Raw genomic sequence first — 18,462 nt, 5'->3', positions numbered from 1 at the left:
AGACAGACAAAGTAAAATCCTAGATGCTGAAGTCCTGAGTCACCAGTCTCTCTCCTCCTCATCCTGCAGCCAAGTGACTCTGGCCTCTCTCCCTCCAACCTCCAATCCTTGCCTATGATTATCTTAATACCAAACATTCAGCTAACACCAATGGTGAGAAGTCATTTATCCAAACATATGCTAATAGAGTCATTGTCTCACATGGAATAGGTAATTAGTCTTAAGTGCTTGGTTGTCTGATTCAAGCATACCTTTTCGGAATTTCAGCCCTCTACACTCTGGCTCAAGAGTAAGCCTTCCTTTAAGAGACTAGATTTAATGGGCTTTATAAGACTGGCAGAGGTAAAGTGAGATGTCATCAGTAAAGGCCTCAAAGTAAATCAGACAGAGTGGACAAAGAAGCCAACTTCAAAGCAACAAAAAATAACTAAGGAAATGACCCAAATATGGACAAGAAGTGGGTGGGTACAATACAATAGTACAATAAACATTTATTCAGCATCTACTGCATGCCTGACAATGTGCTAAATATCTGTAAATATAGTTTAAAAAAACAGTCTTTGCTCTCAAAAAGCTTATAATCCAAAGGGGAAGACACACAAAAGGAAGCTAAAACAGTGTCCCTCATCCCAAGGGCATAAAGATGGTGAATGAAATCTAAAAAGCGAAATCTGATGAGAAATGAGAAGTTTTCTGAGCTTTGGAATCCCTTTATATAGAAGCTTTGGGAGAAGATTTCCCTCCACATGCTAGCACTTCAATCAAAAGGAAATAAGCTGCCTGAGGACCTATTGAGATACAAGTGCCAAAGCTGAAGTAATCTCCCCGATGATGAGCTTCCTAGTAATAAGCTTTTAGAGGCAATGGATGAAGCAATCTGTGTGTTGTAAATTTGAGGTGGGATTGAGGGTGTCGGGAGAGGAGTCATTGAACTCTTTGAACTGTATCCAAGTCTTTAGTGACCCTATTTGGGGTTTTGTGACAAAGACCCTGAAGTGGTTTGGCCATTTGTTTCCCCAGCTCATTTTACTGAACTGAAGTAAATAGGTTTAAGCTAATAAGTATGTGAGGCCAGTTTTCCTGACTCCAGGACCAGCATTCCACACATTATACCCTCCAACTGCCTTGCTGGAAGGAGGCTTCCACTATCTTAGAGACTTCTTGCAGAAGAAGGATAGGCTGATGAGATTAACAACAGAGATAATATTCCCACTGGAAGCAGCTTGACTTTTGGCAACTGGTCAACTTCCAAGGTCAACTCCAAAGTTAAGACATTCTCCCCTAAATCAAGCGACCTTCTATCCCTATTACTCAACCTAACCAATAAGAAGAATGGTTGAGCTGCTTCTCCTGGCAGGCTCATTTTGTCACTGGTAACTTCATTCTAAGGACACTAGGTGGCACAGTGGAAGGAACCCATATCTGACTCATCTTCATGAGTTCAGACATTTACTAACTGCCTGACACTGGGCAAGTCACTTTACCCTGCCTCAGTTTCCTCATAAATGAGCTGGAGAAGGAAATGGCAAACCACTTTAGAATCTTTACAAGAAAACCCCAAATGGAACCATGAAGTATTGGACTTGACTGAAAAAAAACAAAACAAAAACTAAACAAAAACAATACAAGAAGGCCAATTAAAACTCCTTACATGTTTGCATCTCCCTTTGTTCCTTGGAATAGCCACCTGGCAACAACCCATGAGCTGATACTAAATGAATTTACATTCTAGGATAGCCACTAGATTTATAGACCTCATTCAAATAAAATTATGTGAGAGGAATTATGACCCTGGGGAATTTTAAGACATCCAAATTACAGAATTCTCAAATGATGAAACATATCCCATGGATCTCAGTCAGTAAGAGATAGTGCTCCGCCTAGACCAGAGATATGAAACATGGCTGATGGGCCACATGCAGCTCACAACATTCTTCAGTGCAGCCCAAACCAAATTAAAACAAAATTGAGAAATAAATAAAAACATATTAAACTTAGATAATATTAGGTGATATAGTGATAGAGCAGTAATCCCAATAGACCTGGAAGACTTGAATTCAAATTCAATCCTAGTTGCTTAGTAGCTGTGTGATGCAGTACAAATCACTTAATCTGTTCGCATCAGTTTTCCCATTTTAAAAAATGGACCTAACTCCCAGCGTTGTTGTGAGGATTATAATTTTAAAGCTGTTAGCACAGTGCCTGACATATAGTAAGTGCTATATAAATGTTAATATTATCATCAACTTTTAAAACTAATTCTGCATCCTTTCCATAGGAAATTTCATGTACAGATTACTTACTGTCTGCTCTAGACTTTATCAGAGTGTAGCTCAGCACAAGAAACATATAACACATTGTTGTAAGTGATACTGTGGAATATTTATTGTGGAACTAAGGACTACTATGTTTTTCCTTATATCTAATTATAGTTTTTATTTTAATAAAAACTACCTTTTGATATGTTTAAAAAGGAAGGGGAGAAGCTTCCAGACTTTAAACTATATTACAAAGCAAGAATTATAAAACTACTAGGTTATGGATAAACACTTTTTTTTTAAATAGATCAATGAAATTGATTAGATAAGCACTACCTAGAAAGGAAATCTGAATAACAAACAGTCTAGTGTTCAATAATCCCAAATAGAAAACTAGTATTAAGTATCTAGTAAATGACTATTTGATAGGAACTACTGAAAATTAATGAGAATTAATTTTAAAATTAATTTAACTTGTAATATAATTAAGTTCTTGCAGAATAAAGGCAATTCATTTAGAATAAAAATTATGGATTAGGGAAAAAAAACATTTACATTAAATATAACAGTAAAAACTTAAATGAACCATTACAGGAAATTGACACAAACATAAAGATTGAAGAGCTATTCCTAAAGAGAGTGATCAAAGGATATGATTCTCAAAAAAAAAAAAAAAAAAAAGAAAAAGAAAAAGAAAAAAGAAATTTATATGTAATCAAATTTTAAAAGTTCAAAATCATTAATAGAGAAATGCCAGTTAGATTTAAGAACTCTGGTGGACTCTGAATTATGCAATGATCAATCATCACTACAGAAGACTAGCAGAATGAGATATATATTCTTAGAAAAAGCTATTGTGTGAATTCATTTTGTATAACTATACACTATATAATAAGTTCTGTACTAAGCAATGGAAATACAGAGACAAAATGAAAAAATTTCTGTCCCCAAGTTTACATTCTATTGGGGAAACAACACGTATATGAAATAAATACATATAAAACATGTACAAAATAAATGTATGGTAATTTGGAGATGAGAGAGATACTAAAATTAGAAGAGAATAGGAAAGACCTCAAAAGTAGGAGGTAGTTGGGTGAGCTAAGCTTAAAAGGAAATGTTCTCCAAAGAAAAGATAATATAATGTATAAATTACAAGCATGAAAAAACAGCCTATCATAAGGTACAGACACATGTGTTACATCAAAACAAAATGTTATAATTTTTAATAAATTATTTCAACATGTGAACTAAGGAAAATAATAACTGATTTGGAACTAACAGAAATCGTCTAGTCCAGAATTCTAATTTTATAGATGAAAATAGACCCAAAGAGGCTAAATTACTTGTCATGGTCATCAAGGTAATTTCAAAGGTGGGATCTGACTTGGAATACTCTGACTACACAATCAGTAATCTGTCCACTATCATAGTAATTCTCTCACAGTTCAGGTTTAAGTTTGAAATCTGATTTCCTAACTGATGATATATAATTTAAGGAATTACACAGAAAATTGTTAATCAATGTTACCTGGATAATTTCAGAGCTGAACTTGGATTCCAGGTGCGCTGCTCTTTCTGCTTCAATATTTTCCTCTAATTTCTTCACTTTCATAGTGGCTGCCTAGAAAAACATTTTTAAAATTCAAATTTACAAGTGTCAATATTTACATTCAATAAGCCCAATAGACAAAAACTATTATATTCCAGAACTGGAATAGGTATAGGTACTTATTACTTTAATTCACCAAGTCACTACTTTCTTCAAAACCTCATGCCAAAAGGCCATCCACATTTAGAGAGAACACGTTGGAGACTGAATGTGGATCAAAGCATAGTATCTTCACCTTTCCATTGTTTGTTTGCTTGTTTTTTTTTCTTTCTCCCTTTCTCCCTTTTGATCTGGAAATATATTTAGAAGAATTACACATATTTAACCTATTATCAGATTGCTTCTTGTCTAGGGGAGCTCAGGGGGAAAGGAGGGAAAAAAATTGGAACAAAAGGTTTTTCAAAGGTGAATGTTGAAAACTATGTTTACATGTATTTGGAAAAATTAAAAATTATTAAAATGGAAAAAAATTAAAAATAAAGCCTCATGCCAAGAAAATGAAGGGAAGAGGGGTAGAAAGATGAACTCTTTACAATTTTATTTTTTGAATTTGATTTTTATGAGAGGGATGTAACACTTGTAAGGTGAAATGTCTAGAGAATCCATGAACTGACAGTAAGCTTTATTAAGTATCTATTATGCCAGTTATCATGAATATAAATACAAAGAATGAACCCCTTCCTACTCAAAAGAATCTTGCATCACAATAGGCCAGAGAAACAAGTACTAAATATAAAGTAAATCAATACAAAGTAGTTAAATGCAAGTAGTTTAAGAGCACAAGACCAGTTCAAAGGATAAGAAATAGTTTCAGAAAGATGGTTCTGTTGTGCCACAGTTCTCTTTTAATGTCCTCACCCAGTTTCCCTAATTGTCCTATTCAGTTACTCTGCCACAGGTTATAATCATTCCCTCTTAATATTAGGATAAAGGTTTATATCTTAGACCTTAGGCTATAGTCATCCCTCTTAATGTTTGATGGGATAAAGGACTTTATTCATTTTAGACATCATTAGAATATCAGGAGTCATCCCCATCCAGGTATCTCCCCCATTATGTCATTGTTCTTGTTACCCTATAAAAGAATCTTGTTATTGAATATTCAGGGCTGGATTCTTTGAGCCGATAGTCTCATTGGGCTCTGGGACCAACCATGGATCCATTGGTGCCAGTAAATCTCTCCATTTATAAATTCTGTATTGAATACTCTCTAATCATCTCTGTCTTGCTTAGTTTCTCTGGTATTACATTCTGGAGCTCCCCAAGGAGATGTTAGGAAATGAGCAGGATTAGAAATAAGAGACTTTCCAGCCTCTGCCTTGGAGCTGAATGGCTGTGGATCTGAATTCTTGGCCTGAAGAGGCCGGGCCCCTCTGGATTTTTTTTTCCAGAGCCTCCGGGAAAGAGAACAGTTTCCAGCCACAACAGCCTGATGGTAGATACCCCCATTTTGGCCAACGGAGAGTAAATCTGTCTAGGTACTTTTGGGATACCATCTGATTAAGTCTTAAGATTTATTCTGTTCTGTTCTGTATGCTAGCATCTGGATTCCCAGAATTATGAAATGCTGACAGGTATAAATTCTGGGAGTAGGGTCTTCTGGATGCAGGGTACCCTACCTGGGTAACTAAGACACATCTGTGTGCTAACTGGCACAACTCTGGGCATTCCAGAGTATAAATCTAGGTGTCTTTTGTTAAGATACCATCTGGCTAAAAAAAAAAAAAGGGGGGGGGTGTTCCATTTGGATTATGGGAGGGAAGACTGGAGCTGACAACTTCCCTCAGGGCTATTCTTTCCAGATAGCCCCTGGTTTGTGTTAAATGCTTTGACTGCACAGTCTATCTGTGTTCTGTGTTCTGTGTGATTTGTTTGTCTGTCTTGTTAATTTAAGACCTCTGTTAAGTTTAAGAACAATGATCAAGAAATTTGGGAATTATTAATTATAGTTATTTCAAAGTTGCAAGGGTACTTCTGAATTCCAGCTGGAGAAAACATTTGATTAGGAATTTTAGGATGATTCTAAATTTGGGAAATAATTTTACTATTGCCTTTGCATGCCATGATTTGTTCGGAGTATTCTTTTGGGCAATTTTTAAATTGTGGGAAATAATTTTACTGTTGCCTATGCAGGCTACATTTAGTTATCTTTAAGTAAAAAATCTTAAAAGAACAATAACTTGTTAAAGAAGTTCGGTTAATTTGCCTGAAAGGGGCCATGTGCCTCTAATTAGGTAGCAAAAAGTATCTGACTTTCTGAAGGCTTCAACTCTGGCCAAGTTGGAGCTTAGGAAAAGTCCATTGGAAATAATGGCCATGTGGGGCCAGAGGGAAAGAAAGAAAAACTATGCTGTTTCATTATTTGAAATATGATAGGAAAAGCAGTTTTATATTATTGGGAATTTAAAGCTGTATTTTTCAGAATTTGTTACCTATATTATAACATTGTAAGTTATGCTTTAAATCCAGCTTCGCTGGACATGTGGGTTTATGGAATCCTTCCTCCCCCACCCTGATTTCTGCTACTTTAAAGGTTGGGTGGGGTAAGGATCGTTTATCTTCAAAGGTGAAGATTTAAACTCACCCCCCACTGCTCTCTGCTACTTCAGGTATGGAGCATCTAGTGAGCCTGGGCTGCAGTTTAGTTCACCTTCCCTCCCCCTTTGGAGGTGGAATGGGGGGGAAGAGCGGCCACGTGAATCCTTCCATGTGGCCGCTCTTCCCCCCAACTTTTCTATCAAGTTTTAGCCATCTGGTTCTTGGCTAAAAGGAGCAAACTGATTCATAAAAATATAAGGTTATAGTAAATATCAGTTTAGGATTTATCCAAAACTTTGGTTAATGGGATTTGTTATTGGAGGTTAAATTTCTTGGGTTTGTAGTTAATATGTCACTGCATTTTTTCCTCCTGTAACTGATTTCCATAATTAGAGCAATGGTCAATAAGAAACTGTTAATGCAATTCAATTATGTCATATCTTGCTATTTCTAATCTGGTTATATGTTATACCTGGTTATCTGTAATCATTATATCCTAAATTCTTGAGCAAATAAGTATTTCGTCTGCTCATCTATTGGTTACTAGACATTGTGTCTGGATATTCAAGTTTTTTTTTAAGGTTTATAACTAATGAGAGGCCACATCTTATAGCAGTCCTTGTGGATCAGTCTTTCTATCTCAGACTGTTCTAACTTTATTAGATTTGTGGGGGGGGGGGGGTTGTTTCTAGATTTGGTCAAATTACAGATATATTGACTTGCTTCTGGGACCTAGATCCTAGCTTTGACTGTCAGCATGCCACATATACCCATCCCCCTCTAGACCGAACATCTCTGCCCATCTTCAGCAGGAAGTAATTTTTGAGAAAACCATCACCCCTGCTCCTGATGTAATTTGGATTGATATGGGGGAGTAGGAAAGTGGCTGAATTGTTAAAATTTTAACTTATTACTGTGTTTAAGACTTGAGATAAAAATTGTTAAACTTGTGTAGCTATTGCTGTTATGTTTGAGGGATTTTTTTAGTCTGTTTATATGTATATGTATAGGAATTTTGATTCACTCTTGGGATTTATATGTGATATGGTTATTTGATAATTCCTTTCTGTGAGGAAAAAAAGGGAGAAAGACATAGGAAACTGGGAAAACTAGTGTATTTTCTTAGCCACCTCTGCCCTACCCCCTATCTTACTAGTTCAGATTTAATTGGAAATCCTTTAAACAATCCTTTTCATTTTTTTACTGATTAAACTTACTAGATTTGCTGGTTATGCTTTAACTTTGAAATCCCTTATTTTGTTGAATTACCCTGGCAGACTCAGTTTTGAGGATTTTTTTTTTTTTTTTTTTTTTTTTTTTAGAAACGACCAGAAATCAGATACCTGTCTTGGGACTGGCAGTCTTTCTGATCTGTTTCTCCACTCTTGTTATCCCAGGTCCTTAATTTGCATTTCAGCATATTTAAAAGGACCTTACAGTTTTGGTGTCAGGCCTCTAAAAGTTTGGGGTTTGCCTGCCTTGATCTAACTGCATAATCTGCTCAGAAATCTGATCTTTTCTGCAGGCCTGTCTATTCCTCTGGGCAGGGACAGGTGGAGCTACTCCAAGCCTCACCCTTCTCCCCTGGAGTGGGTTGCCCCTATGAATGGGCAGCACAACTGTCTTGAGCCCGGCTGCTCTGTAAGCAGAGGCTGAGTCAAATGAACAAATGACCACAAACCTAACTCACAGTGAACTGTCCATATGCTCCCCAAATGCAGAGGACCTAACGATTGCAATGAAGAGCTTTGTATTACTGATTAACTCTGTGGTTATCAGGGAGAGACTTGGCCTTGCCATAAGTCCTTGCATTGTAGCTTTATTTTGGTTTTTATTTGGGGTTTATTTACTTTACAAAGGGTTGGTCAAAATTATGGGGCTAAGACCTTCTAGAGGAAGGGAATTCAATGATTAGAATAGTTAGAAGAGAGAGAGTGTGGAATATTGTGCCACAGTTCCCTTTTTAATGTCCTCATCCAGTTTCCCTAATTGTCCTATTCAGTTACTCTGCCTCAAGGTTATAATCATTCCCTCTTAATGTTAGGATAAAGGTTTATATCTTAGATCTTGGGCTATAGTCATTCCCTCTTAATGTTTGATGGGATAAAGGTCTTTATCCATTTTAGACATCATTAGAATATCAGGAGCCCCTCCTGTACCTTCCATTATGTCATCCGAGGTGCCTCCCCCCATTAGGTCATCCCCATCCAGGTATCTCCCCCATTATGTCATTGTTCTTGTTACCCTATAAAAGAATCTTGTTATTGGATATTCAGGGCTTGATTCTTTGAGACGATAGTCTCATTCAGATCCTGGGACCAAACCATGGATCCATTGGTTCCAGTAAATCTCTCCATTAAATAAATTATTAAATTGTTCTCTAATCTCTATCTTGCTCAGTTTCTCCGGCATTACAATTCCAGAGCTACATCTTAAGGGAAGAAAAGGACTTTGTAAGGTAAGATGGGAGTTCATTCTATGGATAGCTGACAACTCTGAGAAGTCATAGAGATTGGAAGATAGTTGGAAAGTTGTGCATAAAGAATGAAGAAAAGGTCAGTTTGGCAGAACAACAGAGTTCAGGATGGAGAATAATGTGCAGTGATAGGAAAATAACCCAAGTTGTGTAGGATTTTAAAGCTACACAGAGAAGTTTATTATACTATCCAAAGGTATTAAAGTCATCACTGGAATTGAGTTGGGAAGTCAAGTCATATGTTCAGATATGGAGTAAAGAAAATTACTTTTCATTTTGAAAAAAATGTGAGGCAAGATTTTTTGAAAGATCAGAAGGCCCTGGATAGCAGAATGTGGTACAATTCAGAGAAAGCCTAAATTTTACAACCTAAGCTGTTCCTGAAAACTAACAGGGCAGAGTACTGATTATCTTAACATTTTGATCTTACTTGGGTCTTTTGTTCTGTAAGTGGACCTTTATTACATTCCTATCCCATGTGGTAGCCACTAGTTGAATCCTTAGCTGAATTCTTTATACTGACAAAACCATCATAATTCTACAGCTACTATATCCAATCAAAAAGGCAAGTTATGATGCCAACCATGTGAATGCAGTCTCTCCATTGAAATATAAGCCCCTTGAAGGTAGGAGTTGTTCTATTTTTACCTCTGTATCCTCAATGGAAGCTTCAAGATTAATAAATACTTGTTGGTTGATTAATTGATTCATCAATGATATAGCACCTTGTCTCCTCAAGCATTTCTGCACATATAACCTAATTTCCCTTTAAATCCTCTTAGATTTAACATAAATAAGCATGGTAAAAAGGAATCTATAGAAATGAACAATAATTCATTCCCATATGAGTTTCACAGGTGCCAGGTAAGTTAAGTACTTAATAACTTTTCCCGGTAACAAATGTTAAAAATCATTTCAGCATAAAATAAAGAATTACAATGTTTTAAATCCAAACTACAATTTTCAAAGTACAATGAATTCTTATTCTGAAAATATATACACATATAAAAGAAATGTTCCTTATTTTTAACAGTTAAAAATAGAAATAGCCTTGTAAAAGAATTCACTGTATTGAACAAAAGGATTCCAACTTTTCTTTACTTATGTGAACTAAATAAGTTATTACTGCTCACAAATTTACACTCTCTGACAACATAAATAAAACCCCAAATTTTTATTTGTTGTAGAGAGCAAAGCCTTCCATGATTCACAGCCTCAATGCCTCACCAGAAAACTATTGGTGTAAAATAATATGGCTTTTTAATGTCAGCCTGGGATCGCTAAAAGCACTCTGTAAGTTTACAAAAGCAAGCTAATTCATTTTCTTCCTCCTATTCAATTCTGCTCTTCTCAGAGTGCTGAAGCTCAGAAGGGACTGCAAAAGGTTAAGGTTGCAAACAAATGTTGTGAGGTGTCTCAAAGGAATTTGCAGATTTGAACCCATCTCCAAGTCAAGTGGCAAAGTTTATTTCAATTATAACATCAACTGAAGAGAACTAAGATCCAAAAGAATTTAGCAAAGAATCAAGAGAAAGGAGACACATTTATCCAGTTCTTCATGTCATTGATATGCTAATTTTATGGCCTGGAGATGGAATTGAGGGGAGGTCTCAGGAAGTTGATCCCAGACCAGCAGATCTAAGATTATCCTAAAGCCAGAAAACTAGAATCATTGACAGATTGTCAGAACAATAGCACTCTAAGGTTAGAGTCTCAGGAACCCTAATATAACTTCCCTAAAGTCTAAGAAAAGAAATATTATTATATTCCTAGTTCAGAACTTTTACAATCATTGAGAGATTGCTAGAACAATAGCACTCTAATAATGTGTGTGTCAGGGGGACCTTCAGGATCACTGATTCTAAAGTCTTCTGGCTTTAGAAGCACTCTAAGGTGGGAAGGGAGGGGAGGACCTCTTACTGCTGTTTCTCCTAGAAGCTGTGTACACTCTTCAAAAGGACTTAAGAAATCATTGTGTCCAACTCCTTCCACTTATATCTGAAGTATCTGAGATTGAGAAAAGTTAAGGGACTGACTAGAATACATAGTCAATGTTTGCTAGTAAGTGTTTAAAATAGGATTCCCAACTCCAAGCCCAACCAGTATCCACTGTGCCACCTCCTTTCCTTGTTCCCTACTGTGAATTCAATAATCCCCCATCACCCCTCCATCACCACTACCTAAACAACCTCAGATCTTTTGAGGTTCACTAGAACCAATCTTATTCCCCAAGCCATATCTCAGGGGCTGTTAATCTAACAACTCAAAGGACAATCTTTCCCCTTCCTCACTGTTAAGTAACTGACTCCTAACTATGAGAATCAAATAAGATGTGTATAAAACATTTTGCAAATCTGAAAACATTACAAAAATGAAAGCTATAATAACAAATGGAGTTATCCAAAAGTAGAATTCCTAGGCAGACAGTAAGTTTTCCCTTCCTAGAAGTGTCCAAGTCAATCTTAAAGCAGTCACTTCTTGGAGATATTAAAGAATTTATATTTTTGAAGGTATGGGTTGAACTAGATGGCCTTTATAGTCCCTTCCAAATAGAAGACTTTATAATTATCATCTATCCAAATTACTGCCATCATTCTAAAGACTATTAATATTCATGAGAATGTTCAAATATCTTTATCTTTTAATTTTTCAACCCATGACCTCAATCCTCCACTCCAACTCAAACAAGAATGCAACACTCTTCCATGTTCAAGAATCATTCATAAGCTATTATTTCATCTCTCCCTATATTTTATCCCTTTTAAATCTCTTTTTCATCTTAAGTGACCTCCAACTATTCTATCCTTTAGTGCCTTCCCCAGATCACAATTCCTATTTTAGCTACATTTTTCTTCCTCTCTATCTTAAGTACTTTGTAAACTAGCCTTTTTGGCATGGATCCTTGCACACTTGTTATCACTAATCACACTTTGTAAAACATCAAATATCATATGTTAAGAAATGGAATCAGGCTAGAAGTCACACAACTGTTTTGAGCCCACTACACATTTATATTCTTTTTATTCTTCCCTAATCGATTCTCCCACTCCAAACAAGTATTTCAAAACTTCTTTTCTCTCCTCAAGTCTCCTACTGCATTCCCTTCCCCCAGTCCTCTCACAAAAGAATTCATCTCATATTTTACAAAGTTCTCTCTTTTCCCTTTCTCATTTCACAATCTAAGTGAAATAAACAACCACTATTCTCTCCTTTATTCCAGTCTCTGTGTAAGAGATAAAGCTTCCTCTCATCAAAGCCATATATACTTAAATACACTATATATATTCCTTCCTATAAAGATTTATGATTCTGATCATAATACCTTTAATTTTCCAAACCAAAATGTCACTTGCTAGATATTGCTTGACATTCCACTGTATATGTTTTCTCCATTAGAATTTAAGATCCTTAATGGAAAAGAATATATTTTCTCTTTTTGAATCCTTAACATTCAGCATCATGCCTAGAACATGGTATTTAATAAATGCTTTTTTTCATTTTTATACACTAGTCTTTTATCTAACCTCATTCTTCTCCACCTATCTGCTGCATTTGACACTTCTGACCACCCTTGATAAGGTCAAAAAGAGATAGCCCAAGATACAAGATACAATTAACTGTCTTAGGAGAGGTTAACGGAGATAACTTGAGACAAATGATTAATAGAATTTAATCTTTTTTTCCCCCCCTGAGGCTGGGGTTAAGTGACTTGCCCAGGGTCACACAGCTAGGAAGTGTTAAGTGTCTGAGACTAGATTTGAACTCAGGTCCTTCTGAATTCAAGGCTGGCGCTCTATACACTGCGCCACCTAGCTGCCCCCAGAGTTTTATATCCTTAAGAGAAATTCTTTTCTTATTTACAAATCTCTCCAGAACCTCTTGGATAACTTCTCTATACAAACTTTGTTTTATGACCCTGGTTATGTATAAAAGGAATTTCTAAAAACGTAATCCTCGCCTTGTACCCGCCAACTGGTGTCCCTTTGAGAGGCAGTTTGGCCTTTCTAGAAGCCAAATGCCTGTCTATTCCTTTACTATCAATAAAAACTTTGTTTTAACACTGCATTGAGTAGCAAATTCATTCGCTAACACGGACCCGGCCCTTTGGTACTTTGGGGAAGGAAAGAGAGGTAATCAGACAACCAGAAAAGAAGCTGATCCATCTCGGCTTAGAGCCTCAATTTCTCCTCATCAACTCTCACCTTCTAGATACTCTCTTTTCTCTAAGTCTTTCTGACACTCATCTCTAGGGGATTTATCATTAAAACACTCCTTTATCACTTTGAATGGTTCATCATGTAGATCACATGTTGTGAGTGGCTGTTCTCCCAGGCTCTGTCCTAGAATCGTTACTCTTCTGTATATATATTTTATCTTTAGATAATTTCATCTGTTCCCCTGGATTTAATTAACCATCTCTCTGCCAATGACTCCTGATCTATATATGCAGTCATAATCTGTCTCCTGAGTTTCAGCCCTTAATCAATTTCCTATTGGACACTTCAAAATAAATATTCAGGAGACATTAAGTCAAAAAAGAGAACTCATAAGTTTCTATCCCAAAGACACTCCTCTTCTAAACCCAGTAGGTTAGGTTTCTAATCTTAATGTTGTCTTTATTCCCTCAACAAGTACAGCTAATCAGATGCCAAATCTTACAATTTCTATCTACACATCTCCCTCCTCTGACCTCTTCTCTCTACTCCCACATATACCACTTTTATTTAGGATGTCATCACCTCTCACAGAGATTATTGCAAATGACTCTTAATTGGTTTCCCTGACTAAAGTATCTCCCCATTTCAGACAATTCCACAGTCGCCAAAGAAATTTCCCTTAAACTCAAATCTGACCATGGCTCTCAGTAAAATGCAAAGGGTTTACTACTGACCCTAAGAATAAAATATAAACTCTTCTGCTTAGCTATTAAAATCCTACAAAATCTGGTCCCAAACTTGGTTTCCTCACTGAAGGTATTTCATATTCACTTTTGCATCTTAATGTCCTCACAAAGAATTATCCCAAAAGAGCACTCACAGAAATAAATCACTATTCTTTCAAGAAATTCCTAGAATTAATCACACCATCTCCCAAGACTAATTTCCAAATTTATGTCCATTTCCAACAGTATTTCCACCCACACCTAAAATGATGTGACAAAAGGAAAAAAGGGACCAAAACCGACTTAAACATTTTCACATACTACAAGGGAGTGTGATCACCCCACATTCACATTTATTTTTCAACATAAATATGTGGTCTACAGATAATTTTCCAAATAAATATAGGTTTCTTACAGGGTAACCATGAGCGGTGTTTGTTTTTTGTTGTTGTTGTTTTTACTGCATATTGTTTTAACCTCCCTTGTAATATACTGACTTGCTCATTATTTATAAACTGATCCTCTTTTCCCCTGTTTTGCTATATTTTTTTTGGCTGGAATTTTTAAAAACAAGACTTAAAAGAAAAATTCTCAGTTGGGGTAACTTTTCATCCTTTGGGGCTTCTGCTATCTTTATTTATGATATTAATGATAACTATAACCACCACTGGGTAGTGCTTAAAGCAGCATTAGCTTCCAGCTCCAGCTTTACCTGGCCCAGGCCACATATTCTCTCTGTTTACTCAGCAGGACTGATCAGGCATGTGAAAGTCTATGTAATTAGACTTTGGATCAAAAACATAATGAAGGCAGCAGGGATATTCTGAGTTATGATTTGCCTTCGATGAGAAAAGTCTCAGCAACTACTGGGCCAAGTTGCATGATATTAATGAAACCCCTCTGGATATTTTCAGCTTCAACTAAATCTTATTTGGCTGCCTATAGCAGTGGGCATCAGAAAACAATAAATTTGATTTTGCATAGTAATATTAAATAATGAGGATTGCACTTCTCATATCAAACAAAAGACAAATAAGTTTGGAATTTCTGAACTGGTCATTTTAGGCATCCTAAAGATATAGTATGAACAGAGTAAACCTCAAATATTATTAAAGAGTTTCCTCATAGTTTTATGATACACCTGTCACAAAAGAAAATGTTATACATTCTGTTTGAATTTCCTCAGACGTTTTATTCAAGATAAGCATCAAAACAAAAAGAAAACAAAAACATTTTAGCACTATTATTTAAGAAATTCAAAGTATTAATAAAGGTGCTAAAATCCTAATTATCCATAGCTGTATTTTAAATTATTTTTTCAATGATATGAAATTTCCCTTTAGATTAGGTGGGTACAATATAAATAGCACTAAGAAAACTTCCCCAGATTCTGAGTTTATCAAATAAAATTCAACTCCAGGAACAGCAGAAAAAACCTACCTTCTCCAAATCTCCCTACAACAGAACACATAAAAATATTTTTAAAAAAAATATTGTAGTAACAATAACAAAACTCAATGAAAGGCAATGCTCCAAATGAAAACAAGCTCTGACCAAAATTGGAAAATTCTGTGGAGGAGCAAGAGAAGGAGGAGGAAAATGATAGAAATAATGGGGAAAATACTGTAGCGGAAATTTAAGAAATGCAGAGAGATATATTTGAATGGCTATTAGATAGGAGATCTAAATGAGGATGGGGAGATTACTTAACAGCAAAAAAGTTGAACTAATTCAGTAGATTAGCAAACCAATCAAAATACAATTGAAGAACAAGGAAGGAAAAACAAAATACGAATTTTAAAAACTGGAGAAATTTCAGGAAAAAATTTCTATTGTATAAGTCAGATTAAGATAAAATTCATGTGCCAGACAACACAAAAATGAAAACAGACCCAAAACTAAATTCAAGAAAACTAGGGACAAAAGAGGGGAAAGAAGTGTGCCATAGAAAGAACTCCCCTAATATTCCCCACCAAACAACTTTAACATGACAGGTCAAATTGAATTCATTAGTGTCACAGTCAACAAAAGATCAGATTGAGACATTTTTTCAGCCAAATACAACTGAGGAGATTAAAATGAGAGGTCTGTGATACTAGAATGGAGTCAGCAACATCAGTTATGGATTTTGGAGGCAGAAGCAGCACCAACAGCAGTTTCAATCTCTTGGAATTAAATACTCTTGGAAATAAAGCTTCTAAAGTGCTATATTTGAGCTCCTTCTTTTAAACAATTTATATGGTTTATTTAAAAAATCTTGTCCTTTTATCTCTTTAATTATGATTTAGCTTGTTCTTAGATGTATCAATTCCTGAAGAAGGAAATGAGTACAGAAGCACTATCCAAATGTGGAAAAACTTTGTGATCCAATTCTACTCACTAATTATCCTTATATGATCACTTTCTTTTTCATTTACTACACAATTTCCCCTATAGATCTGGCTGCTGGCTGCCCTCAGAGACTCTACTTTTTATTACCCTAAGCAAAAGTACTGTTAAAGGAGTAAATTCTCTTTATAGGAAGTGATTTTATAAACCAAATTCCTGCAAATTAATATTTGCAAGAAGTCTTTCATGCTTTTTTGTCCACATGGCATCCAAAAAACATGAAAGTATGGGGGCAATATGAAGAATTTAGGAAAAGCTAGGTATATAAATCTAGAATCTAGATTCAGAAACACCTGCACTCAAATCCTGCCAAATCATTTAATGCCTGTTTGCCTCAGTTTCCTCACTTGTAAAAAGAGAATAATAATCCCCAAGAAGAGGATTCTGTGAAGATAGCAGAGTAAGTCAGAAAATTTCAAGCTCTTCAGATTTCCCCCACAAGCAGAACAAATTTGTGTCTCAGAGAGAACATAGGTTAGTGAAAAAATGAAGATTTGGGGCAGAACATAGAAAAGCCAATATCAAAGATTAATTTCAAAGAACTCAACATGGACAAATTATTTATGTGTAATACATAGAAAGGCACACCATATATTTAATATTGACATCAGTAAGTAGGTAGCTCAAAAAGAAATATTGGGGCAGAGTTGAATATGCTCTGATTCTTTCAAAAAAGCAAAACTATTTAAGAAAAGATAAAAATAATAATTATGTTTATACAAATGAGGTATAGAGGAAGAACAAACACAAAGGCATGACGTGGGAAGGACAGTTCATAGTTCTGAAAACCTACTCACATCGGGAATGGGTTCAGTAGCCAGCACTACATATACACCACAAAGAGTATAGTATCCTCAAAAATCTATAAGGAAATAAGGGGGAGGGAATAGGATAAGCTGGGATATAGAAGAGTATAGAGCATTATGATAATGGGACAAGGTATGTAGAATACTGGAAAGGGATAAAGAGGAGAAGGAAGAAATAGTGGCATAGGTGCAGAAGGGTGTTTAGATTAATCATAGAGGGTTAAGATACGTAAAATCAATGGAGACAGCATAAAGAGGGAAGGAAAAGGTAGGGGAAGAAGATGGAGGGATCCATGGATAGAGGGAGGTTTAATATTACAAGGCTGTTAGGATTATAAGGTGAGAACTCAGGTTGTCTAAACAATTCTCTAGCTCAGAATTCACATCTTTGGTTCAGGCCTTTTAAGGGAAATTTACCCCTTTGAACTTCTGAGGGGGAGTTTACATATGAAAAGGAATTTACACAACCTTTAAAAGGAGCAAATTCATTGGTTGAAGGAGTTCCCACAAGCGCCTGGGAGTTCTCACAATTCCATTCTCTGCGAGGATAAAAGAAGACAACATTGGCCTGGAGGAGCAGTCTGGATTGGGGAAGGACAAGAGCTGGAGGAGATTCAGAGCCAGGATTCAGGAAGAAGAAGAAGAAGAGGCTGGCTGGAGGCTCCAGAAGCCTCCCAAGAAACCTACAGAGAGAAAAGGATTCACAGAGAAAAGAAACCTCCTCCCAGAGAAGGATTATAACTTAGAGACCCTTATATTTTGGCGCCCAATGTGGGGCAAGGACTGATTCTGAGCCCTTCAGAGGGAGCTAGCCCAGACCTTGACAATTTGGCGTCCGAACAGGGACAGACACCCTACCTCCACTGAAATCCTCCAGTGACCAGGACATTAGGTGAACATTCTAATAGATAAATAAGGAACTTACCTTGTTAAGGACTAAACCAGCAATCTCTTATAGCTGAAATGGGGCAGATGTTAACTAAAGACATTCCCTCAATCTCAGCCAACTCAGCCCCAGCCCCAGCTCCAGCCACAGCTCCAGTCCCACCCAGGAGTGGTGCTATAGAGAGTATAATTAAGATAACTGAGGAGCAGAGTTTACTTGTAACCTGGGTACAGATTGCTAAACTCTTGGGCACATTAAAATGCACATCCCCTTGGTTCTTAGAGGAAGAAAAACTAAATGTAGATAACTGGAAGCTAGTGGGACTTCAACTGAAAGAATTTCACACAAAAAATGGGCCTTGTTCAATTTCTGCAGAGGTATTTTATATATACAACGTAGTTCAATTAGCCTTAAACTATCAAGCAAGTTGTAGGAAAAGGAAAAGTTTTAAAAATGAACACAGGAGGAAGTGTGAGGAAAAAAAGAAAGATCAAGATCTTGCCCAAGGGCAAGGGGATTTAAATGAGGGATTAGGGTGTGATGATTCTCTTGAAGAAGTTTCAACCCTGCTTAGAGAGCAGATTATTGACAGGCCCACATCAACTCCACCTTCAGA

The 18,462-nt window shown here is 36.2% G+C and overlaps 1 protein-coding gene across 6 annotated transcripts in view; it reads right to left on the bottom strand.

Annotated features, from left to right (window-relative positions):
* The window catches only part of CCDC171 (coiled-coil domain containing 171), a 507,402-nt gene that overhangs the window by 347,413 nt on the left and 141,527 nt on the right, over window positions 1-18,462 (bottom strand). For all 6 annotated transcript variants that reach the window (XM_074282935.1, XM_074282936.1, XM_074282937.1 and 3 more), the window contains one exon: window positions 3,790-3,882. In XM_074282935.1, coding sequence (XP_074139036.1) covers window positions 3,790-3,882 — 93 coding nt within the window. The remainder of the gene's footprint in view (window positions 1-3,789; window positions 3,883-18,462) is intronic.

The sequence above is a fragment of the Sminthopsis crassicaudata genome, chromosome 1, assembly GCF_048593235.1.
Source record: "Sminthopsis crassicaudata isolate SCR6 chromosome 1, ASM4859323v1, whole genome shotgun sequence".
In the NCBI taxonomy this organism is placed as follows: Eukaryota; Metazoa; Chordata; class Mammalia; order Dasyuromorphia; family Dasyuridae; genus Sminthopsis; species Sminthopsis crassicaudata.
Note: the sequence above shows the minus strand (reverse complement) of the source record. Positions and strands in the feature narration are given on the sequence as shown.